Source organism: Myodes glareolus, chromosome 12 (genome assembly GCF_982192425.1).
Source record: "Myodes glareolus chromosome 12, mMyoGla1.1, whole genome shotgun sequence".
Classification (NCBI taxonomy): domain Eukaryota; kingdom Metazoa; phylum Chordata; class Mammalia; order Rodentia; family Cricetidae; genus Myodes; species Myodes glareolus.
In genome coordinates, this window is record NC_142037.1 from 8,524,420 (window position 1) to 8,551,508 (window position 27,089).

General features: G+C 42.8%; 1 protein-coding gene across 16 annotated transcripts in view; it reads right to left on the reverse strand.

Annotated features, from left to right (window-relative positions):
- The window catches only part of Kcnma1 (potassium calcium-activated channel subfamily M alpha 1), a 720,864-nt gene that overhangs the window by 276,446 nt on the left and 417,329 nt on the right, over positions 1-27,089 (reverse strand). For all 16 annotated transcript variants that reach the window (XM_085698388.2, XM_085698387.2, XM_085698389.2 and 13 more), the window contains exons 4-5: positions 23,767-23,860; positions 22,920-23,031 (exon numbers count right to left, since the gene is read on the reverse strand). In XM_085698388.2, the coding sequence (XP_085554514.2) occupies positions 22,920-23,031; positions 23,767-23,860 (206 nt within the window). The remainder of the gene's footprint in view (positions 1-22,919; positions 23,032-23,766; positions 23,861-27,089) is intronic.

A 27,089-nucleotide genomic window follows, 5' to 3' on the forward strand; every position in this document is an offset into this window, starting at 1 on the left:
AATCTTTACCCTTTATCTAGCCATGTCCTTCCTTGTCCATTCCTACTGCTTTCCAGTTGAGGAAAACAGTGCCAGTCTGTTCCATGACCCATGCCCACAGGAAAGAGTCTTGGATAAGTAAATAAATAACACTGTTTTACTTAAGTCTGTATTCATTCAGAGCATGGTAAGCAAGACAGGCAAGATTTCTCCATTTAGGTTCTCATAGCTGGTTGGTTTAGTATTGATTATCACATTGTGTCAATCTCTATATGATCTGAGAAAATTCAAGCAAATGACTCCAACATCCCATTGGACTCTATTATATGCATGCATAGATATCTTTATTTGCTGTACAACCAACATATGGGTTAGATCCAAGCAAACATATATTTGTCGACATTTAAATGCATATGTTTTCAAGTCTGATTTTCAGTGTTATTATTGAACACGTTATCATTTCCCTGTCATAATTACTCACCAGATGTTTAATTCGCACTGCAGATAAGGTACCTTGATTTTCCATATCCATAACTAGATCAGGATATTCCCAGCTGTCCTACATCTCATGGTCCACACAACCACAGAGTTATGATCAATACTGATCTGCTGGATGAATCATTTATTAATCCCAAATTACATCCCTAAATCCTGCCCTTCTCTCCCTGCACCTTCTCTCCCAGCTCTCAAGAGAAACCAGTTCTACTTACAGTGTTATTACTTTTCACCGTGGTAAAGACACCCAAAATTGGCACTCTGGGTGACTTCATTCTTAACATCATTTTATACAGAAAAAACTGCAGTCCAATGAACAAGAAACTATAAAATTGACGCAGCTAAGGGAATTATTCCCCATACAGATAACACTGTGGACCAAACTGTTCTAATAAGCAAGTAAAATCTCTCCGACAATTAAGTTCCTGTTTAAGGCCATTTGCCTTGGAATTTCCTAAAGGATTTGGGAGGGCGGTGAAATTGTTGGTGACAGAAGAGATGGCTAACTGGAGCTCAAGCTGCATAGATTATGGAACTAAGGCTCAAAGCAGACTAGCAGGGAAAAGTGATGCTAAACTTCTCATGGCTCCAATCTTCTTGTTTCTGCTCTATTTAATAGTTTCCTGGGCCATTCTTGTTTTCAGGAAATGAAATAGACAGGCAAAAAATTCACTGTTTTCTGACTCAAATCCAGAGAGAGCATTTATTTTCTTCTCTTGTTTTGATCAAAGTAGAGATTTGGAAAAATAGGGCCAAATGAGGGGAGAGAATTTTTTCCTAACTCTTTATGATCTTCAAAGTGGGGGAGGTTCATCTGAAAACCCACCAGAGTAGCAAAAGTGCTAGGAGAAGCGGCTATCATTAGGCATCAAACAGTTAAATGGAACTAGAGGTCATGGGGTAATCGCCTATCTCCACTGCTTTTCCAGTCTGTAAACAAGGAATGACTGAAAAATTCTGGTGACCTCTGCAAGGCAATGTGTAGTAATGTCCAGTTTATCTTAAAGTGTTTCGTGCACATCCATTAGACACACCTAGGGGCTCCTATTTACTACAGTGCCGTGACTCATGCTTCAGAGTGCTGTGCTGTCAAGGATAAGGACCTCTTCTTCGGGCTGGTGACTAAGTAGAAGTCTGATGTTGACTAATCATATCCAGTGCCTGGAACAGAGTGTGGCATACAGCAAGTACTCAATAAATGTTGGAGTGGCTGAATGAGTATATATATATATATATATATGTGTGTGTGTGTGTGTGTTTGTGTGTATGTATATATACATATATATACTCATTTATATACACTCACATATATACATATTGAATGAGTTTCTCTCTCTCTCTTTTCTTTTTCTTTTTGGTTTTCTGAGACAGGGTTTCTCTGTGCAGCTTTGGAGCCTGTCCTGGAACTCACTCTGTAGACCAGGCTGGCCTCGAACTCACAGAGATCCACCTGCCTCTGCCTCCCGAGTGCTGGGATTAAAGGTGTGCACCACCACTGTGCGACTATATGAGTTTCTTAAAGTTTCATAGAACTCCTACCCTAACCATGTCTTCTACAGAACAGCTGGTAAGTTATGGTGTGTGAGCACGTAGGGCCCATCACCAACTTTTGTTTGGAAACCTTCTTTTATGTATTCTATGTGTTTTTCATATCCTGCATCTTGATCCCATTCATCTCCCCACCCCTTTGTATCTATCCTCTCTGCTAACAACACCCCCCCCAAGAAAAATGAAATTTGAGAGAAAATTTAAAAAATAATCTTATCATGGAGACTGTAGTGTGACACAGGGAGTCATACAGTATACCTTTTGGCCCATATAGCTTTACTTGCATGTGTTCATTGCAAAGAATAATTGATCTGGTTCGGGACCTCTGGCGTCTGCTACACTATCAATGCTGGGCTCTTCTTGGATATCCTTTTGTTGCTCTATGTAATGGAGATCCTGCAGCGTTGGATCTGCAGGACATGCACCCTCATGTGCTCTAGCAGACCATAGATGGGGTGGATGTTGGGGTGGGCAAACTCATAACTGGTTCTGGGCCTGGGTAGTTGCAGGGTTTGTCAGTCCACTGGTTCTCCCTCAGCCTCACCACCAGGGGGAGCTCTCTGTCCTCACCACCAGGGGGAGCTCTCTGTCCTCACCAGGGTTACCTCTCCAGCATTGTTCGTTCACCCTCTGCAGCAATGAGCAAGGGACTGGGCAGGTTCTTGTGCTTTCAGGCCCTCAGCACTGACTCAGTCGCACCTGCACCATCAGGGCAGTCTCTGCTGTGCTGTGTGCTGCCCAGGTGAGGTACAGGGGCCATCACCAGCTTTTGCACAGCGTGAAATTTAAGAATGTGTTTTTTTCACATTTTTAAATAGTTGAAAAAATTCAGAATAGTATTTTATAAATCTTGGAATTGTATAAACTTCTAATTTAAGTGCAATGAAGAACTCTTATTTTGTTTTTAGGATTTTGTTTTCTTTTTTACTAAGACAGGCAGGGTTTCTCTGTGTAGCTTTGGAGTATGTCCTAGAACTTTTTCTGTAAGTCAGGCTGGCCTCGAACTCAGAGATCCACCTGCTTTTGCCTCCTGAGTGTTGGGATTAAAGGTGAAGAATATGTTTTTAATTGTCATTGTATATATTCATTGAATATGGTATAATGTCACATACAGACATTTTCATAAAATTAGATATTCTACATTAGGCATTTAATCCATATTGCATGAAGCTGATTCCAGGCCTCAGTGCAAGGTTGAACAGCAGTAACCGTAACTGGATGGCCTTCAAAGCTGAAGACATTTGCTCTCCGGGAAGTCACAGGAGACTCCTGCTGAGATTTCTTCTGTAGAATGGAAGGTGGGCTCTCTGGCTTCTTGCCAATCCATTGTTCTCTCAATGGATTTCATCAGTAGCTTCCACATGTGCCGGTATGCCACCCACTCAGCTGCGAGACTAACACAAGGAGATGAGAGAGGCGCTTGATATTGTGGGATCTGAGGCTGGAGCAGCAACTGACCTCACTGGTCCCTCTGCCACCACAGCTGTGACAAGTGCTCAGATTAAGGTCGCCTTCTACTATATGTTGAATTGTCACTCACTACAGAGACTAAATTGTAGAGTGCTGGGGCCGATTTCTTTGGCCCTGCTCTCTTTTAAAGTCCTGAGGTTCTTTTCATTCTTTGTTGGCTTTCTCTTTCAGGTTAACTTGTGACAAACACCTTCTGATCGGCATCCTCTGTCTAACCACCGCACCCAGAAAAGGACCCTAAACACAGGCCCACAGAACACATGAAGGACACCAGTGTTGAGCAGACCCAAGAAGTGATTTCTTAATAGACAAATACAAGACAATTTCCTAAGCATCCCGAGCCCTAGTGCTTTCACAAGTGAGCTAAGACTGTACTGCTTCCAAGCACTGTTCTTTGATGCTTCGCATCCTAAGAACCGGACCCCAGTCTGGCTTTCTGATTCGTCACCTCTGCAGACATAAGTCAGCCTCCCTCTCATTTGGCAGCCTGATGGATCTTCTCCTGAGCAACACACAAACCGTTCCCAAGGCAAGACAGCACACAATGCTGACGACAGACAAAGAGAGAGCACCTTGGGGTTTTAGCCAAGGTCATTCAAGGTCTTTGGCATGAATGGTGGCTAGCTAAACACCGAAAGTAAGGGAGAGAGACCATTGGCTTCAGTTATCAACCCGTGAGAGCTAAGAATCATGAAGACTTTCTTTCTGCTCATATTTCTTAGTTGCTATTTCAACAGGGTTGTCTATTTTAAAGCATACTTAGACGCATGCACCGTTCTCTCTGCCTCTCTCTCCAGCACACATGCAACTGACAACTTTTTAAAGACTCTAGGATAAAAGGAGCCCTCAAAACTCGCGTCCACAGTCCTTCATGGCCTGTGTCCTACCGGAAGCACTTGTTTTCCTTTGCTGTCTAGACCTTAGAGAAGAGGTTTCACTGATGTATACTCACACACATGAAGCATCCATTTCTCTTGCCCTGGTACATTCCTGGTCCTACGGCTGTCCCCAACCATGCTCCCAGACCAACCGCGCCTGTCCTGACATTTCTGCTAGTTCCGGAATAAGGAACTACTTTAGCGTGTTTCCCTGAGAAACCATGACCTCTCCATATAACAGCAAAGTCTAAAAGGATCTGCTTCTTGTTGGGCCATGGTGCTGACTCTTTGCCCATTTTGTTGTCACTTCCTTTTTTTTGATCTTGATCTTAAATGCTTTCTTTATCACCCCTCTCTTTGTACCAGGCAGGGAGTCAAGGAAACTGACAGAAAAGCAGTGGTCGGAGACTGGGAACAGGTAGTAATCGGGTTGAGCGCACTCTGAGCCTACTGGGAGTCATGAATCAGTAAGAGATTGTTGGAAAAGAAGTGGACTGAACCCAAGGTCGCAGGGTCTTCTTCTGGTATCTATCGGTATGCTCTGTGGGGTGGGGGAAGAAAAGAGACTTTCTCTCTTCTATAAACAAATTGATAAAAGCAGTGACAGCTTAGGGTAACAATATTTACAGTATTTTCTGTGCCTCTTGTATTATGCAGTATCCATTAGCTTATCATAGGAAAAGTTCCATTATCTTCCACAAAAAAAGGCCTTTGGGATCTAACCAAATGGTACTTTATAGTAATACCACACTAACAAGTCTCCCAGCAAGAAATCCTGAAATAATAGCCCTTGTGAAAATACAGTTCCACCCTTGTACTGTAGTTCCGCCTCATAAAATCGGCCCCAGTGTCCTCGGGTATGAATGCTGTGACTAGACTTGGGTTGTTGCTGTTTTACAAAGTTCCTGCTTAGATTTAATAGACAACTGTCTATGCAGAACGGCTCTCTTGCGTATCGTTCTTCAAAGCTGACGATTCGACATGTGAGAAGCAGTGACATATCACTTCAGTATTTCTTTCTAGCTCAAAACCAATTCTGTCAAAGGATAGAAGGGAGATCTGAAGACTGGTTAGACCTAGAGGAGAGCGCTTTATTGTAATAAAATCAAGTGGGATCTTTACTCTGGAGTCAGTCTATAATTCTTGCCCTTGCCCGGCACTGGGTGTCAGTTTAGACAGAGATGGAGCCAGTTTGTGCTCAGCGTGAACACATAGGCCAGGTTTCAGAACCCCTAGATACCTACATGCCATCTGTGTATTTTTTTCCCTTGAGTTCCTCTGCATAGCCTTGGGAATTCTTCTAAGGGCTGTGCTGCCTTCTATGAGTTAAAAGCCTGATTTAGTAGGAGGTCAATCAGCCAGGATTCAAGGGACTTCTGAAGACGACATTCCCGCTTTCCCTCACTAGATGGCAGAATGGCTTAGCACATAACGTGATGTGGTAAGGGCAACAGCGCAGCAATGAGGGACTGGGGACAGCACAGGCTGCTGGCAGAGGCAGCGCCACTGCGGCAGGCCAATGGGCCGAGGACCAGGGCCTCCTGTGTCTTCCCTAGGACCTCTAGGAACCTAGTCTCTTCCTTCCTGCCATGTGGTGAGAAGTTCTGGTTCTAGTATAAGGAAGGCTGCAATTAGAAAAAACAAACAGAAACCTATTTTGTTAAACCGGAAATAGGTGTTCAAACAATGTGAACTTAGCACATGGCACTTGAGAAAAGGATTTTTGACCCTGTTGACAAATTCAGTGGAAATGTTCACTTGCCCTAGTGAGAATGCTGGTTGGTTTCATTATACGTGAGGTGATGTGATGTTAGGTGGCAGGCACTGCCAGCAGGTTTCAGATTGGAGCTGTGGTGAAAGATTCCGGGCAACTCGTAAGGTAAGAAGGAAGGCAAGTCCTCTACAGAGGACACCAGAAAGCCCTGTGTTTTGAACGGATAGACAATATTGCAGCCTACACTAGTTCCCTAAAGCAAGTCTCTGAGGACAGGATAACTGACAAGGAGAGGAAAGAAGGTGGGGTTGGGGCGGGGAGTAAAGAGATGGCTCAGGAGTCAAGAGCCACTTGCAGGGGACCAGAATTCAGTTCCCAGCACCTACATCTTGCATTTCATATCTGCCTGGGCCTCCAGGTCCAGCTCATCTAACATCCCCTCCTGGACTCCACAGGCACCTGCATGTGCTCACTGATACACACACATACACACACACACACACACACACACACACACACACACACACACGCATCAGTCAATCAGATAAGTGAACAGACACTGAGAAAATGTCCATATAGGAAAAATCAGCCAACAAGCATTTTAAGAAGCATCCTCTCACCTGCTACAGAGACTGGCTGTGTCTTACCATGTTCCACCCTTTGTTACCTCCCTTTCCCTATAACTATTTGGGCTTGCACCCTGAGTTTACAGATTCCTCTCTTACAGAAGGGGAATCTTATACACACCTCAGTCTCAAGCCAAGCACAGCAGCTAACACATTACGATTATGCCTGTTTAGAAGTCTGTTGAAAGACTGAATACCTGAAGATGATGTTGATGCTAGTGCTACAGTTACGCAGTTTTTACACTAGCATGAGTGAAGCTAAATCCCCAAGAAACAAGGCTCAAGCCCGTCCTTCTGGGGGTGCTTGCTGTCATCCTAGCTCGGCTTATATGATGCTTGTTTGGTTTCTGGGTCTTATCTCATTGAAAAGCGTCCTTCAAGATCTCTTTCTGTCTCTCAGCACTTATCAGGGATAGGACTGAACAGTCCATTTCAAGTAATAATTCAAACTTTAGGCTCTGAGATGACAAAGCCCTCACATTCTTGCTGTGTCAATGCTTAGGGAGTGAGAAAGCTAGCCTCTTCCAGGTTCTCCCACACATCTTTAGAGCTTGTAGGAGCACTGAGCGGGACAAACACATAACGATCTTATTCTGATACCTGCCACAGAATACACAGTAGTATAACAACAGTGGCCGAAATAAGCTTTTGTTTGACCACTATTATAGTTCCAGTGATCTCAGAGGAAAGTTCAGGCTGCATTTATCAAAACTGATTTGTAGCTATTATGAGCAAAACACCGTGCCAGGCTTTAGAGGAACACAAAAGAATATATAATGCATCTAATATCAATAGGCTTTCTGTAAAGAGCAAGACAGTAAATGAGATTTTATGCTTTGTGACCCTAGGTCTCCATATTACCATAGACAATATGTAAATGAACGAGTGTGGCTGTGTTCCAGTAAAATCATATTTCCAACAATAAACAGTAAAGGCCTGGGGAGGTTGCTCACCATGGAAAGTGCATGAGGACCTGAGTTCAGTCCCCAGAATCTATATTGAAGTAAACTCAGGCATGGTGCTTCACACGTGCAAATCCTAACACAGAAGAGGCTAGGACATGGGACTCTCTGGGAATTTCAAGCCAGTCAACCTAGCCCTATCTCACACCCATCCCACTCCAGCCACAGACACACAGCAGGAAGCCACAGAGATGGAGGATGTGGGCAAGAGGAGTTGGTGAGAGCTTGGTGGCTGGTAACTACTTACCAGCTCCCTGGAATCCAAGCAAGAGATCTACAGAAAGGCAAATCATAAACATGAAGGGGGTAGGGCAGGGGGATGGTGTACGGCAAAGACAAAGGTTCTGCTAAGCCAGGTCACCTGCATGGCTGCAGTCCCAGCTACTCTAGAAGCAGAAGCAGGAGGATCTCAAGTTCCAAGACTGTCTGGACTGCTTAATGAGTTCACAGTCAGCCTGGGAAACTTAGTGAGATTCTGTCTCAAAATGAAAAGTAAAAGAGGGAAGGGTGGCTCTATCTTAATGATGGAGCAAGCATAAGCAGGACTCTAGGTTCAGTGCCCAGTATCTAAAGAGAAGAAAGAGGAGTCTGGGGAAAAGAAAGGGGAAGAAGGAGGAAGAAAGGGAGAATGGGGGTGAGAGGGAGAGGGGGAAGAGAAGGGACAGGAAAGGAGGAATAGCTGTTTGCTGTACCTCCAGGAGAATAGTATTTTTGTTTGTTTGTTTGTTTCTTGTGTTCCAGGAAATAACAAGTTAATTTTACCCTTTGTGAGACAGGCTGATATACCACTACTTGATCTGAAAGACACACACACACACACACACACACACACACACAGAGACAGAGAGACAGAGAGACAGAGAGAGGGAGAGACAGAGAGAGAGGGAGAGACAGAGAGAGAGAGAGAGAGACAGACAGACAGAGAGAGAGAGAGAGAGAGGGAGAGAGAGAGAGACTGACTCAGAGTGTGATACGGAAGCACAGGGTCACTTATCTCAACATTTAATTCAATTAGTAACAAATACATCTTAGGAAAAGGGAGATGCTTGTTATCCATCACACAGCTCTAGGTCCAGGCCCAGGCATCCCCAGGGAAGATGAACAGGAAAGAAGAATGCTTGTTCAAATGAGTTATCCTGGGAATAGGGAGGGATCAGATCCTAAAATAACTCTCCTCTAGACCTGCAGCCTAAAGGGCTCTATCCTCGACAAAGAAGACATGTCAGTCTCAGAAAAGTGGAAGAGAAGTGAGTCTGGAACCTTTCTCCCTGGTCTTCTCTCCTTAATCTCCAACATGCCATGAGTTGACCTGGACCAGTTTCAGGAGAATGGGAAGAGCATCAGCCAAACTTGCACTGGAGATCTTAGGAAGAAATACCAGCCAGGGACCCCTCTCACTGGAACCCAGGTAGATGACAGAGAGGATCAAAGGACTTTCTAAAAGGACTTCTCTGCTCAAACTGCAACATGATATAACAACAAGACATAAGTGCTTCAGCTTTTAACCCCCAAAGCATCATGAAACGAGGCATTTCAGTAAAGCCTGACACTGGGGAGCATGAAACACCAATGATTCTGCGAGTATGAGAATCTTGATGATTGGTATAGCAGGCACTGCTAAACTTCAGGTTCAGTTTCATGGTAGGCTGGACCCGCAAACCCCAAATCACAGCTCCCAAACCATTATCTCTGTCCCCGGGACCCTGTGGGAAAACCCCAGCTTCTACCCTTACACACAGAACCTCAGATGCACCAAATTCTAAATTCAGGAATGTGACCCAAAACATGTGGTTGAACCAGACCTCTGGGCACTGAGGTCTGAGAAAGAGTGCTCTAGAATATTCATCCATGTGCTACAGAAACTCGCCTCACTTGTTCTTAGAGGGTCTGACTGGAGACTTTGAAGGAGGACTTCCATAGTGTGTGTGTGTGTGTGTGTGTGTGTGTGTGTGTGTGTGTGTGTGTGTGTGTTTCTAAGTTTTTTTCTAAGGCTGAGTATGTGTCTCCCATCAAGTGAAAGATTTGTTAATGCTGGCTGCCTGCTGAACTTCATTAGGAAACTTGAATCCATTCTTGTAGCTTAAATTAGGATATACTCAGGCTGAGGTACAGTCTGGCTTCTGAGGCAGGAGGTATCTATGTTCTCCGGGGTAATTCTAAAATCCTGCCAAAGTCACTTTTTATCCTACCTAAGAAACAGAAACACCTAGAAAAATTTCAAAAACATCCTTCAATCTCTCTCTTAGGAAAGCCAGATTTGAAGGGTTTGGGGTAGGGCTATGCTTCCCAGCCTCCAGGTCTGTAGTCTGCAGACAATGTCTTCACTACCAATGCTCTAGGAGAAAAATATTTGCCTTTAGAGCCCTGCAATCCACACTGCACGAGGACAGTCAATTCAAATTTCTATAATCTATTGTGAGCACATTTGTATAAATCATTGGCATCTCACAATGCAAGACACACACTTTCCCATGGTTAGGTCAAGTGCACACAGGGACCAGTTGAATAGGAGCAAGTGTGCCTTCGAGCTGCTATCTAGCTTTCACTTCTCCATTCCGGATTCACTATCCAGGCCAAACCCTCAGGCTTTGATCTCATGGTAAAGGACTGAGGCTTTTATTATTGTTATTTTTTGAGATGAAGCACAGGTTCAGTCCCAGAGATTTAGGCTGCCCAAGGACATTGTTCTAATAGCGTCCCCAGTGAAGCAGGGCCATGTGAAGAGATGCTGGCATCCGTGAACACTTCCTGCTGAATTCATTCCTTGAAGACATTTATTTCAGGAAGTTATTTCCAATTTGGCATACAACAGCTATGCAAGTCAATGAGGATTTAGAATCACTGCTCCCTATGGAGGGCATCTTATTTAAAACACATCCCCGACAAAGCAATATCAAGGAGACACAACTGGAAATCTCTTCAAGAGGTGTAATTTCTCCAGAAGCAGATTTAGCAAGTACAGCAGCCACCAGAACAACAATCATTTTCCTGAAATTCATCTAAACTTTCACCAGTCTGCTTCATCGGGGCTGTCTTCACTCAAAGTCCAACCATGGGGGCAGAGTTTAGCAATGGGCTTATTCATCTCGCCGTTCTTTAATGGCTTAGTCTCAATGCTATTCCTGGGGTTCAGGGTATCACTGAATTCTTTTGAAAAAATGAAAAAAGGGCATGGAGCCATGCCTTGGTCTCTTTAGGTATCCACAACAACATACCTTCAACTGGACAATTTGTATCACCATATCAGCACAGAAGCACCGGTCACAGTTCTGAAGGCTGAGACAGCCAACGGTCAAGATACCAACACATACAGTGCCTGGTCAAGGCTTGTCTTAATAAGGGTGATAATAGCACTCTGGGTGCCCCATTCTCATGACCTAATTGCCTGGCACCTAACTGCACACTCCTTCTAACACTATTGAACTAGGACTATGTGTCCACATGGGAATCTGGTGAACACTTGCATTCAGAACACAACAGTGCACCTCTCTAAATTGATATCATTGCAAATCATTCCAACAGTAATGACATTATTTTTATTAATTTGGAGATGAACTTAAAATGAGTCTTCTTACTCTACAAGGCCAACGGTGAAGGGAAGCAGCAGGGAAAAGCCAGCTTAGTCCCTGAAATAGAATTAGCTCAGATTTTTAAAACTAGACTGAGTTATTTTTCTATTTCTCTTCCTTACTTTTTTTTTTCTCAACTGGGACCATGTGGGACGTCCTGTCCAAAGGCTCCTCTGGTTTTGTCAGAGCACTGGAGCAATGAGAAGCTGCATCTCAGAGTCAGGTTGGTTGAATGGAATTTCTTAACTAGAACAGTGAGTGTGTTTATCATTAGAGAGATAGCATGATGCCGTGTAATAAACCTTTTGTACAGTGTGAATATGTATTACTCTAATTGGTTTAATAAACAGCCAACTGGCCAATAGTTAGGCAGGAAGAGGTTAGGCAGGAGATTCCGGCTGAGAGAATGCTGGGAGGGAGAAGGGCGGCATTGCCAGCTAAACAGAAGAAGCGGGAGAGGAATATTGCTGTGCTAGAGAAGGTACCACCACGTGCTAGATCAGAGATAAGAAATGCGGGCTAATTTAAGTTGAAAAAGCTCGTTAGTAACAAGTCTAAGCTATCAGCTGAGCATTGATAGTGAATAATAAGTCTCTGTGGGGTTATTTGTGAGCTGGAGGTCCCGACAAAACAAATCTGCCTACAGCATGGTCTCACACAGAGAAACCTGGATTTTAGAGGTGGGGTACCTACCTGAGTTCAAAGGCTGGCTTGGCCACTTAACTGTGTGACTATCAGCAAGTAACTTAACATCTCCAAGTCTTTTTTTTTTTTTTAGATGGGTCTAAAATGACATGTATTTCAGACTTGGCTGAGTGCTAGAGCCAAGTGTGCATCTGCACAATTATATATACAGATACACATATGTACAATATGAAAACATCCAGTTTTATTTCAGTTAAGAAGCACCTTTTCTTAAGGATTGCACACTTCTTCCTCTTTTCCCCCTCCTCCCTAAAGACAGGCACACTTGATATCAAGAGAGGAAACCCTGATTGTTCGTTTCCCCTATTTATTAGTATTGTTGTATGTTTATTTGTTGCTTCAGGTTTTGGTTGTGTGGTTTTTTTCTTTAGTTTTTGTTTGTTTGTTTGTGTTTTGGTTTGACAGGGTCTCACTATGCAGTCCTGGCTGTCCTGGAACTCACTGTGTTGACCAGACAGGCTGGCCTTGAACTCTCAGAGATCTGGCTGCCTATGCCTCCTGAGTGGTGGGATTAAAGGAGTGTGTCACAACATTAGGCTGACCTAGAACTCCTAGGTGGACTCCTACTGGTGACATTACAAGCGAGAGCCTCTATGACCTACTTTTCTATTTTATTTTTAAATAAATCTGCAAGCTAAAGAGAGAGGGTTCACTTAGAAAATGTGGGCTTAGGCACTGAAACTGAGAATTGGGCCACTTTGGCAGTGGTGCAGGTGATGTTAGGGGTTCTGTGGGATTCCCTTGATGGAGGCAGAGGAGGGGACTTATGGTCAAGGATGGCAGACCACATTGGACGTTCAAGGTAAGCCCACCACTGCTAACTACAAATGGTTGTCATGAATTGAAGTCACTGTACTCCCCACTAGCCCACTTCACTTAATACAGAAATTTCAGAGCCATCCTGTAGGGGGAACCAAAGACCTTCCCTTTCAGCCTTTCTACACCTAAAGAGCTCCTTTACCACAGAGCAGGAAGCCTGAGAAGCCAAGGCTGAGTCAGGCCCAATGCATTATTTTACACTTATTTTTTTTTTTTTTGAGTGGGTGGCTTGAACGGAGGTGGGGGTATGCCAAGCCTTAAATGTACTTGGTTTAGTTTGGGCATGGGAGATGTTGTGATTCAACAGTAATTTTCATCTAATGATTTCTCAATCATCTATTCAGGAAAGTTTGGGTTTTGTTTGGTTTTTGATATTTTGTCTTTTCAAGACAGGGTTTCTCTGTATAGCCCTGGCTATCCTGGAACTTGCTTTGTAGACTAGGCTGGCCTCAAACTCAGAGATCTACCTGCTACTGCCTCCTGAGTGCTGAGATTAAAGCTGAGCGCCACCACTGCTCAGTTAGGAAAATTTTGTTTATTTCTTATTATTTAGGAATTATTATTTTTAAATTTTTAGAGTGTGTGTGGTCTGTGCATCTGTGTGTCTGCTTGCATGCACATGCCCCCTCCCTCCATATGCAGAGATCAAAGGACAACTTCGGGAAGTCATTTCTCTTTTTTCCCATGAGTCCTGGGATTGAACTAAGAGGGTCAGGTTTGATGGCTGAGCCTTCTTGTTGGCCACAGAAGGACATCTAATTCTTTAAAAAAAATGGACTTGTAATCAGTGATTACATAAAAAGAATCACTTCAAACTTGCATTAAGCTTCTCTGTATGTAAAAGCGTCCTGCTACACAACTGTAATATGTGCAGAGAGTCTAGGTCAGTCTTTTTTTATTGATTTTTATTGAGTTCTACATTTTTCTCTGCTCCCCTCCTTGCCTCTCCCCTCCTCTTCAGCCTTCCCCCAAGATCCCCATGCTCCCAAGTTACTCAGGAGAGCTTGTCTTTTTCTACTTCCCATGGAGATTAGATCTATGTATGTCTCTCTTAGGGTCCTCATTCCTGTCTAGATTCTCTGGGGTTCTGATTTGTAGGCTAGTTTTCTTTGCTTTATGTTTAAAAACCACTTATGAGTGAGTACATGTGATACCTGTCTTTCTGGGTCTGGGTTACTTCACTCAAAATAATGTTTTCTAGCTCCATCCATTTGCCTGCAGTTTTCACAGACCTCGAAAGAATGGTACTCAACTTCATATTGAAAAGCAAAAAAAAAAACAAAAACAAAAACAAAAAACAAAACAAAACAAAACAAAACCCAGGATACCCAAAACAATCCTGCATAGTAAATGAACTTCTGGAGGCATCACCATCCCTAGGTCAGTTTTATGCAGGCTCCCCAGTTGCCTGCTCAATCTCTGAGAGCCCCTCTGAGCCCAGGTTAGTTGATTGTGTAAGCAACTCCCATGTATTAAGTCCAGGCAAGAGGATCCTACAGACCCTGTTCCCACTTTCAGAGTCTACATGGAGGACTCCAGCTTAGACTCCTAGCAATAGTGAATGAGTAGCCCGAACTGATTGTCTTCTGTGACCAGATTGTTGGTGCCGGACCCAGTTGTCATCAGAGAGCTGCCATCCAGCAACTTATGGGGGCAGGTGCAGAAACACAAAGCCAAACATTAAATGAGGTTAGGGAATCCTACAGAAGAGGAGGAGAATGGATTGATTATAGGAGCCAGGGGGTTCAAGAACATCAACAAAACATGGCATATCAAGTTATAGTAAGTAAGTAAGTCAGTCAGCATCTTCTTGATTAATGATTGATGTGGGTAGTATTTGGACTGTATAAGAAAGCAGGCTGAGCAAATAAGAGGAGCAAGCCAGTAAGCAGAACTCTTCCACTTGTGCCCTCTGCTTCTGTTTTTATCCTGACTTTCCTTGGTGATGAAGTTACCTGGACTTAACCCACTCTTGCTGGATCTGGTGGGGGATGGAGTCATGAACCAAGGGCTCATCAAAAGTCTCACAACCAAATAAAGTCCAGGATGGTTTCAGTTCAGAATTCTAAAAGATTTTCAAAGAACTAATAGCAATACTCTTAAAGATATTCCACACAATAGAAATAGAAGGAACATTGCCAAACTCTTTGTATGAGGCTACAGTTACCCTGATACCCAAACCACATAAAGACGACACTAAGAAAGAGAATTACAAACCAATCTCACTCATGAACCTTGATGCAAAAATACTCAATAAAATACTGGCAAATCGAATCCAAAAACACATCAGAACCATCATCCACCATGATCAAGTCGACTTCATCCTAGAGATGCAGGGATGGTTCAACACATGAAAATCTGTTAACATAATTCACCATATAAACAAACTGAAAAAGAAAAACACATGATTATCTCATTAGATGCTGAAAAAAGTTTTCGACAAAATACAACACCCCTTCCTGATGAAGATCTTGGAGAGAGCAGGGATTCAAGGAACATACCTAAACATAATAAAGGCAACATACAACAAGCCAACAGCCAACATCAAACTAAATGGAGAGAAACTCCCAGTGATCCTACTGAAATCAGGAACTAGACAAGGTTGTCAACTCTCTCCATATCTACTCAATATAGTTCTTGAGGTCCTAGCTAGAGCAGTAAGACAACAAAAGGAGATTAAGGGAATACAAATCAGAAAAGAAGAACTCTAACTATTTGCTGATGATATGATAGTTTACATAAGTGACCCCAGATATTCTACCAAGGAACTTCTATAATTCATAAACACTTTCAGTAATGTAGCAGGATACAAGATTAACTTTAAAAAATCAGTAGCCCTCCTGTACACAGATGATAAATGGGCCGAGAAATAAACCAAGAGAAACATCATCATTCACAATAGCCACAAATAGCATAAAACATCTCGGAGTAGCTCTAACCAAACAAGTGGAAGACTTGTATGACAAGAACTTTAAATCTTTGAAAAAATAAACTGAAGAAGACACCAGAAATCAGAAAGATCTCCCACGCTCTTGGGTAAGTAGAATTAACATAGTAAAAATGGCAATCTTACCAAAAGCAAAATCTACAGATTCAATACAATGTTCATCAAAATCCCAGCAAAATTATTCACAGACCTTGAAAGAATGGTACTCAACTACATAAATAAAAGCAAAAAAAATACAATGTTCATCAAAATCCCAGCAAAATTATTCACAGACCTTGAAAGAATGGTACTCAACTACATAAATAAAAGCAAAAAAAAAAAAAAACCCAGGATAGCCAGAACAATTCTGTACAATAAAAGAACTGCTGGAGGCATCGCAATCCCTGACTTCAAACTCTACTACAGAGCTACAGTACTGAAAACAGCCTGGTACTGGCATATGAACAGACAGGAGGACCAATGGAACTGAATCGAAGACTCAGATATTAATCCACACACTTTGGAACACCTGATTTTTAACAAAGAGCAAAAAATATCAAATGGAAAAAAAGCATATTTAACAAATGGTGCTGATATAACTGGATATCAACATGTAGTACAATGAAAATAGATCGATATCTATCACCATGAACAAAACTCAAATCCAAATGGATCAAAGACCTCAACATACAGCCAGCCACACTGAACCTCACAGAAGAGAAAGTGGGAAGTACACTTGAACGCATTGGCACAGGAGACCACTTCCTAAATATAACCCCAGTAGCACAAACACTGAGAAAAACAATTAATAAATGGAACCTCCTGAAACTGAAAAGCTTCTGTAAAGCAAAGGACATGGTCAACAAGACAAAACAGTAGCCTACAGAATGAAAAAAAATCTTCACCAACCCCACATCAGACAGAGGTCTGATCTCCAAAATATACAAAGAACTCAAAAAATTGTTCATCAAGAGAACAAATAACCCAATAAAAAATGGAGTACAGACCTAAACAGAGAACTCTCAACAGAGGAATCTAAAATGGCTGAAAGACACTTAAGGAAATGTTCAGCATCCTTAGTCATCAGAGAAATGCAAATCAAAACAACTCTGAGATTCCATCTTACACCTGTAAGAATGGCCAAGATCAAAAACACAGAGGACAGCTTATGCTGGAGAGGTTGTAGGGTAAATGGAACACTCCTGCCTTGCTGGTGGGAGTACAAACTGGTACAGGCATTTGGATATCAGTATGGTGATTTCTCAGAAAATGAGGAAACAAGCTTTCTCAAGACCCAGCAATACCACTTTTGGGTATATACCCAAATGATGCTCAATTGCACCACAAGGGCATATGCTCAGCTGTGTTCGTAGCTTGTCATAGCCAGAACCTGGAAACAACCTAAATGCTCCTCAACCGAAAAATGGATAAGGAAAACGTGGTACATTTACACAATGGAGTAGTACTACACATAGTACTACACATAGAAAAATAATGACGTCTTGAAATTTTCAGACAAATGAACCCAGACCCAGAAAGACAATTATCATATGTACTCACTCATAAGTGTTTTTTAAACATAAAGCAAAGAAAACCAGCCTACAAATCACAATCCCAGAGAATCTAGACAGCAATGAGGACTCTAAGAGAGACATACTCTAAGAAAGACAAGATCTCCTGGGTAAATTGCGAGCATGGGGATCATGGGAGAGGGTTGAAGGGGAAGGGGGAGGCAGGGAGGGGAGCAGAGAAAAATGTAGAGCTCAATAAAATCAATTTTTAAAAAACAGAGAAAGAAAAGATATGGCTCTTCTCCTGAGTGTTATAGAGCCTCGGAGAAAGAGTCAGGCCCTAAAGACATCAGTGTATATGTTTTACACATTTAAGTTGGTATGTGAGCACATGTGTGTACAGTCATGTGTGGAGGACAGAGGACAACCTAAATTATCATCTTCAGTTGCCATACTATTTTTTAAACAGGGTCTTTAATGGCTTGAGGCTGGCTGCCCATCAAACCCAGGAATCCACTTATCTCTGCCTCCCCAGTCCTGGGATTACAAGAACACCTGCCATTCACAGCCTTATATGTGGGTGCTAAGGATTAAATTTAGGTTCCCATGCTTGCGAAGAAAGCATTTTTTTAACTAATGGATCCATCTTCCCATCCCTTGAAGATATCTTTATCTTACCTTAGCCAGAGCCAAGCTGGACTACAGATCTATGAGACAATGCACAGAGGTTGTCTTAAGATTCAGCACTGCGGTGATGGGTGTCTGTATCAGGAGGAAACAAGTACAGCTAGCTCCCAGGGTGGTAAAGCTGACCTGGGCTCAAGAAAGATGCCTTCCTATCGATGATACTACCTTCCACGAGCACATGCTACCCTGCAGTGGAGTTCTCTTTCCTCAGAGAGTCACCTTCCTCTTCCCTGCACAACTCTGCCCTGCATCCCCAGCCTCAGCTGAGACCCAGTGTTCCACAGAACCTTCTGCATCCCTGGCCCCACACAGGCTTGTACATACTCTCCTCTGAACTCCCACAGGCTTTCTGCTGGACCTGGGAATTATGGACTTAATTACATAGTAGGTAGTGTTGCCATCTCTCATTTCATGTCTGTTTATTTTGTTTCCAAAATAAGATTGAAACTTATTATTAGACAGGAACTATGTTTTTTTCTATTGCTGCTGTCTCTAAATACTTACACACACATACACATACATACATACAAACATACACACACACACTATGCACAATTTTGTTTTTAATTATCTTGTCATACAAAGAAAGAACACTTAGGCATATATTTATAGTTAGATATCTTCAATTGGTGGTGGCACATGCCTTTAATTGTAGCACTTGGGAGGCAGAGGCAGACAGGTCTCTGTGAGTTCAAGGCCAGCCTGGTCTACAAGAGCTAGTTCTAAGAGCTAGTTCCAGGACAGGCTCCAAAGCTACAAAGAAATCCTGTCTTAAAAAAAGAAAAGAAAAGAAAAGAAAAGAAATTAAAAAAAAGACAAAAGGAAGATATTTCCAATACTTTCTTTATCCTGTGACTGGCCACTAACTCATCTTTCTATTTCTTACTAGAGCATTCTGTTTTCTGGTGAAATTTGTTGATGGTGTTAAAGTCTAAGTTTGGGCCCACAGTGAATAAGACAGGGTTAGTTTTTCACTGATGGCTCCAGTCAACAGTGGCTCTAATCATATTCCCCATTATGCCAGTCAGAGAACTGGGGTGAAACCTGTTTGAAATCATAACACAACAAAATGGGATGCTGTGCCTGAGATACGCATAACCTAGCGCTAAGTACACAACAGATGCTCAGTAAAAATGGGTTAGGCGGGGCTGGAGAGATGGCCCAGAGGTTAAGAGCACTGACTGCTCTTCCAAAAGTCCTGAGTTCAATTCACAGCAACCACATGGTGGCTCACAACCATCTGTAATGAGATCTGATGCCCTCTTCTGGCCTGCAGGTGTACATGCAGGCAGAACACTGTACACATAATAAATAATAAAGAAAACATTTTAAAAAATGGGTTAGGCAGATGTATAATTGAGTCAGTAGGAAAGCATTTGTCTAGAACAAGTAAGACCCTGGGTTTCATTCAGTTCCAGCATCTAGATAACAGAAGGTGAATTAGTACATCAGTGAGTTTCTCATATGGCATCCTCTAACCACAGGAGCTGACCCTCCATACAAACATCTACATACACAAAGAGTGCACAGTTGATCTCCCCTTGGGTAGTTTCTAAAGGAACAGACAGATGAGTTCTCCAGAACATGTTGTTCATGTCTCAAAATAAGATCCACCTCTCATTTCAGGTCACACGTATTTTAGTGGTCAGGGGAAGAGTTTTTGTAAGGAAAACAATGAAAGGGCCCATATTGTGGGAACAGGAATTAAAATAAGCTGTGCCTTGCCATCTGCAGACATAGATGCCTTCCCACCCTGCTGCCTTTTGTGCGGTCCCATTCTGCTCTATCTGTTCCTTTCATGCAGAGAGTGAGGCCAGGATGGCTACTGCCCTGCTAACAAAGCTTACACAACGTTCTTGGTATGTAATGCACACTGGCACATTGCCCCCATCAAAGCCCTGCTGCAACCCTAGTGAAGGGGTTGCCATTGTTACCATCCTTCTATATAAGGAAAACCTTTTATAGAAGACAATACTGGGAAAGCAGGAAGGGGACAGATAAGGTGATCTTGCATAAAGTAGCTGAGGAAAAGCCACTTGAGCTGGGACAGAATAGAGGACTGGATTCTGATCTATTTGGAAGCCCTTTGGTCCTCCACAAGCTGCTGAAGTGTCCTGAAACTTGGGAGATGCCATGCCAGTCCTGTGTGCCTCTCTGGTTCTCATGGCATTTCTAGAAACTGGAGGTGGGCAAGCAGGAGTGCGAAAGAGGAGCTCTCCCCCTCCTTTCTTGTCTCAAGTGAGGTGTTGCAAGATGAGCAGGGTAGTGATGGAGGGATGCCAACCAAGCAGCAGAGGAGGCACAGCCGAAAGGAACTCCCAGTCTTCCAATGTTAAAAAAGCCCCCAAGATCAGAAAAAGAGTGTAGACATCAAGTAGTCAGACTGGGGTAAATTGTCCATCTCGCACTTCGAGGCTGTGTGAACCCGGACAAGAGTCAGCATCTCTGAGCTTCAGGTGCCGGATCTGTAAACATGGAGTAGTTAACAATGCCGACCCCATAGGTGTGCTCTGAAGATGGAGTGCAGATGGAGCTGAGGGGCAGTAGGACCCACACTGAAGCCTCTGAATACCCATTGCCATTATGTTGATTGTATTGTTGAGTATGTAATATGACATATGCAACCATAGATGCTTTATTATATAATACATAATCCTATACCGATGATAAGAATTGTAACATGATATGAGCTGGGCACTGAAAAAGATACAGGCTGTGGTGTTACATCTGTTTTTTTAATGACCATAATGCCAGCAATATTACCTGTCCCCACACTCCAAAGGGTGTGAAGCACTGGGGTAGACTTATATCTCGTATTTTATCTCAAATCCCAGCCAGTGAAGGCAGTATTCCCCTCCACCCTTTGCAGGATGAGGGCAAAGCTGCCAGAAATGTTTACACCTAATGGTCCTTTCCCTTCTTTATATTCCTGTTTCCTGAGAATGCTAACCTGTTTCCATGGTGACTCATGAGTTCAATGGTTGTTTCCCAGAGAAATAGCCTATGTATTAAGTGAGACAGAGGAACCTCCTGAAGCTGACTTGAGTCTGAAGGACTCCTCTACAACAGGCAGGAAGGTTTGGGATTTCACCCAAGGGCAGTTACTAAGAAGCAAAAGTATTTCATTGAAGATGTTTTCTTCTATAAGGGTGGACAGGTTCTTTTTATTGTTGTGGTGATGATGATGATGATAATGATGATGATGATGATGATGATGATGATGATGATGATGATGATGATGATGATTTCATAGTAAAGCAAGCTAGTGTTGTGTTTTCAGTTCCAACACTGGTACTCCCCACCAGATGGCGGCATTTACAGGTTTCATAAGTCCCTAGTTTCCTGCCCTTCCCAGAACTGTTAAGGCAGGAATCTCTGTCTATGTCCTTCCCAGGCCAAGTGAAGAAACAGAGATCCCAGGTCACAAAGCCAATAAACAGTTCATCTGAGACTGCTGGAAACGCCAGCTCATGGCCACACTCAGGCCACACCTCTGATCTGCGTGTGGCTTTTGTGATCTTGGCATACTGACAAGAAAGCCATTCTCAGCAAGCACATCTCAGAGCCACGAAGAGAACTTTTCCACTAGGCAATAAGTGAATATGATTGGAATGAGAAGCGTGGGTGCTGGGGCTCTAATTAAGGATATCCACACACACACACAGGCGCCTTGACACACATACATCGAAGAGCGTACCAGCGACCACTGTGGCAACCCAGTGCCTTGCACGATGCAAGCACATCTCCACACAATATTTTTAGAACATTATCTAACAATGTCTACAAAATAAATTATTCATGCTCTTTTATTTGGCATTTCCTCTTCTGGTAATATGGAAATATCGATAGAAATAGAACTTCACAAATATATGCTTGACAGTGTTTATGAAAATACTGTTCAGAGTAGCAAAGAAAGCATCCAGGTGATCCATTAGGTCCTAGAGTTCCACTATAAAACAAGTAGAAAATGGAATTTTATCCAAATGGCTATGACATTTCCCTTATCCCAGAGCTGAAGGGATGCCTACCATGTCTAAGATGTCTAAGAGCTAAATTACAGTGGAATATAGCTATTTGAAAGAATTTCTTATGGGAATATCATCATCCCTCTAATGTGTACATTCATTTGTTTATGTGTGGTGTAGGATGAGCTTACAGAAAGGTGTGTAGTTTGTTAACACTAGGTATTGGGGGGGGCCAGGAAGGATGAAAGGAGCAAAGATGCCTGCTGTTTTCTTTGTTGATATTCCAGAGTTTTCAGTACTTACAGTATGCTTATGTTATTTGTGAAATACATGAAGTCTTATCCCCCATGACCAGTAAAAAACAAAACAACAAAACACAAAAAACAAAGCCACCCAACCAAAGAAACAAATAAATATGTCTGAAAGCAAAGACAGAGAAAATTCTAAAATAAGTTTCTCAAATTCTGTTTTGGCCTGTTCCTCGATCAACACCATAGGAACAGAAGTATTGTTCTGTTAATTAAAAAATACACAGCATCAAAGAGGAATGAGGAACTGTCAATCTAAGCATTCTTGGAGCTAGTTAGCTTTTGTGACCATTTTCCTGTCCTAGTCTTGATTCTGGAGTAACCTGCTGAACTTAGCACCTAGGAATGTCTCCCCACCCAGAGAGGGAGTTGTGTAGCCTGTGATACCAAAGTGACTTGAGATGTTTCATCCTGGTCGGCCTCACCCCAGAGTTTGTAACTGTAGATAGACCCCACCAGGAGACAGAACCAACTCTGGCAGACAGGTCTTCTGGGGCATCAGAACCCGGCACTGTGAAGACTGGCCTTGTTCCCATGGGTTAACCAATTCTGACTCTCACTTGCAGAGTGACAACTGTCAGAACTAGGAACCACAGAAGTCCCAGCTCTTACGGTGATGACCATGAGACTTCAACAGTGATAAAACCGTCTGAAGCACTAGCTCAGCCAATCCTTCTGGGCTGTCACCATCCAGTTCTAAAACCCTTAATCCATCCGACCTTAGGAGCCAGCGAGAAGGCAAAATAGACTGACTTACCAAGCCAACTTCTGTTTAAGTACACAGACACAAACACGGGAGGGACTGTGAAGAAATCGACTACAGAATTCACTTCCAGCCAGAACCACAGCTTATCGTTGGCTGCAATAAACTGGGGGGAAAGAGAAATGAGACAGAAAGACAAAATGAGAAGTATGGTGCCAGCATTTAATATATGTCCTTTTGTCAAAGGACCAATGTTGGGTTTCTGTGGGGTCTGGAGAATGACATTCTCTTCTTCTCATATTAGTGACTATATGCCACAGAGGCCTTGGAGAACGATGAGACAATATAATTTCCTGTGGTTCCTGGCAGCCTCATGGAGAAGGATGAGGAAACTCACTTCGCTGGGTCTTTCTAAGGTAAATTTAACTGTGAATGAAGCGCTTATATACGCATTCACGCACATGTCTGTAATTTCCATTTTGTACAAAACTCCTCATGAGTACCATCCAGTATGGGCCCGAATCCCACCAGCCTTCACTGGTTGGCTCTGATAGTGGCGATCTCAACATTGCTAAAGATGAATTGATGAGCTTAAGATACTTTTGTTCAATTTACCTTTTAATAGAAAAACACATTCATGTTTGAATATGTTAGAAACTTAAGGACACAGAGACAGTGAAGATGTCATTGTTTCAGGCCCTTCCTTGAACTAAAATAAACACATATTACAGAAAATGTCCAGCTACTCAATGACCCAAGACCAGAAAGCAGGTGTGCAGTCCACCATGGGGACTTCAGGCGTCTCCTGGCCTGGGAGAGCAGGCCTGGGTGTCATGTTATCCTGGAGATTCAGATTCTCATACCCCACTGTGCTACTCCTGGGAGATGCCGCCAAACTTACCCGCAGGCCAAAGTAGAGAAGGAAGAACACGTTGAAAGCCATGTCGATCTGTAATGTGAAATCTTTGTAGAAATTCTGGCAGGATTCTATTGGGCTATTAGGTGGGAAGAAGAAAAAGCAAGAGGTAAATAAAAGACAAAGAAAACATCATCACAGCTTCCACAATGCTGAGAAACGGTGTGTAGGGTCGAGGACAGAATGAACGTTCATTGAATACGTTTGGTCTTTCTACCCCTTGTGACCATCAAGCAAGCACTGCCAAAGGGGTTTCCATTCAACCATTCAGAGTTTTCTTGTTTTATTTGCTGGGGGGTGGTGGTGGCAATTTTAGATATTATTTTTTTTTAATCATCATTCAACAGTTGATCTAAGACTCAAAAGAAGGTCATGCAGACTCCTTTGGAGGAAGGACAAGCAGGAAGGACTACCAAATTCCTTGATTTCACATTAACCCTTAAAGAACTGATTTCTTCAATTAAAAGAACTTATTACAAGCCTAAAACATCAGATCCTATTCCCTCCAGCCCATTAGAAGTGGAGCCCATTTTCCAGCAGCTACATCTGTATCTTAGAAAAGCTCTTAGCAGATTTGTAAAGGACCCAAGAGCATCTCAGGAAAGCTCTGGAGGAGAGGCTCCTGGTTACCGTTCTAGCTAGTCTAAGCATGGACTTCTTGTGTGGTACTCTGCACTGGGGAAAGAAGCAATGTTCAACAATAAAATTCAAGATCATTAAACTAATGTATAGAAGCAGTACTCTAAGGGTTAATTTTGTTTGTTGTTGTAGTTGGCATGCAGGTTAATGGGCTTTGTTTTGTGTGTGCCAAGCAGCCAATGCACACCCCCAGCACACTTCTATTTTGTTCAAGAGTCGGCAGTTCCAAAGGGTACTACTATACAAACTGGTACAAGGCTTCATGAGATTTCCCACAGTAAACTGATCAGAACATCACAGTGCAAACGTTGCCAAAGGTTCGGGCAGGTGGGAAGCACCAAAGTCTCACAGACATCTCAAAACTATAACAGAAATTTCAGTATAGTGCTGTCTGTAAGCAAATGGAAGCATCCAGGCTGGGAGTAATAAGACAGTGAGATGAGGAAAAGGGAGGGAGAATGGAGAGACCCCCAGGTTCTTCTTCAGATGGGAAGCAAGCTGGACTTCCCGACCCAGGAGTGAGGGAGCTGCAGAGATGCATCAGGAAAGATTTCTGAGCAGCATTGCCACTTTAGAAATCATTGCATAAGATACCAGTTAGTATAGTTGTACTTCAATCAGGGCAATGCTTGGCTGTTCAACAGGCAGGAATTGGTGCAGCCCGGGAATGCAGGGCCCACTCAGAGGTAAGTCAGTCAATGGGAACCTCCAGTCATGTGACATGCACTGGCTTTCCCCATTCTTCATTGGGATTACAAACCAAACATGCCCCTGGTCATGTTCCAAACCACTGTTTTGTGGCAACCCTCCACACACAAAGGCAGAGTAACCTATTCTTGCATTTACAAAGTAAGCAGACTGAACAAAAGCTACAGAAAATGGTTGTTTTACAAAGGAAATGACAACTGCCGAGTTCTCACTAAGGTAAGAAAAGTGAGAGAGGAGACAGAATGGAATCTGGTTAGTCCGGTGCTGAAAAGAGGCAGGAACAAAAGCTTACAAGAAGCAGCCTACCATTGTTTTTTATTTGTCCCCGCCCAAGCATGAACTTAAATGAAAACTAGGGCCTGTAGTTAACAAGGGACATGTTTAAGCCAAGGTGTGGTACTATTATCAAGAACAAGAACACAGTATGCTCCTAAAAGATGCATGAAGGGTGACAGGAAAAATCTACTACAGATCCCGGGGACCTTAAGTTGACATTATGTATCTCTGTGGTGAGAGAGCCATTGGCAGGATATACTATTGAAAATTAAGAGGTGTGTGTGTGTGTGTGTGTGTGTGTGTGTGTGTGCGTGCGCGTGCGCACACACACACACACACAAGAGAACAAGTGAGTGAAGCTGCAAGAGATTTGTAGATAAGCATTGCACTCACGCGCTCCACTGTGCTAGCAGGAACTTGGCTTCTACACTGAAAGTTTGCAGTCACCTATTTTGTTGTACACACAGTCAAGGGACCCAAAGGAAGGCCTTGGGTTCAAGTTCATCAAGGAAAATCCATAATTACTTCATTAAAGCCAAGCAATAAGCTCAGCATTGCCTTCCCAATAGTCATGGAAGGAGAGATTGGTGGCATTTGGGAATCTCATGAATTCTCTGGTGCCTATTAATTCCTTGCGTTTGTGGATTAATTTAGAAATTTCTTGGAAAAGATTTTTCTGGACTGTATTAGAGAGATGACATTTAAGTGTCACTTGGGTTACTTTTGTTCAACATGAACGGGGAGAGATATTCAAAAAGTATTAACCATCAGGGCACAGCAACTCTTTCCCAGTGTTCCTTGGTTTCCTGGTCAGTTCTTTTGTTCTGGTGCTTTTCACATCACACAGTGTTTAAGTACAACAATGAAAAGACTCTAAAAGATGCCATGTTGAGAACCATATCTCAACACTCCATCCCCATTTATAGAAAGTAATTCAGAAAACAAAATAGACCTTGCCACTGGCTGCTCAAAATTTAAAACTGACTTAACCATCACCTCCTCACTAGTCACTGAGTTCTACACTTTGAGCTAAAACAATAAAATAGAAGTTGTTCTGCTGCTCTGAGTGGCTGTTCCTCTGGCTGAGGTGCAAGGTCACAGAAACACATCGTGAGCTATGGACAAGGCTGGGGTAAAGGGCAAGAGGTGCGAAATTCTGAGGCAGAAACTGAACTGAGTCTCTGGGAACTCAGGTGGAATGAGAGCATTCTGGTGACACATTTTATATCTCTTTTAGCAACTTCCCCCGGCAATGGGAATGCCCGGAACAACACCCTGCACGGTGTTTCAAGTAGCAACGGAACTATTTATCAGGATCCCTTCTGAGATAAATCCCCTGAGTGCCTATAGTTCATGCTCTCACACAATCAGAGCCTACAGAGTGGAGATCCAAAGCCCCATTATTTCATTCCCCAAATGGAAACAACCCATGGAGTTTACTGATCTTTTCAAAAGATAATCCATAACTCAAAAGCCAAAAGGTTGACCTATCAGGATTTATTTTTCTCCCCAAGAGACTTTATCTTAGCGATTATTACTCATTGCAGGAGGGAACCGAAATGGAAGCGCCTCTTCGGTCTTGTGTAAAGCGCCAGGGTTTCCTTGTCTACATCCGCAGATGGCAGCAGGGAAATGGGGCTGCTATTTAAAACTACAAAAGAAACTGATTCTGAGTCACATTCTTA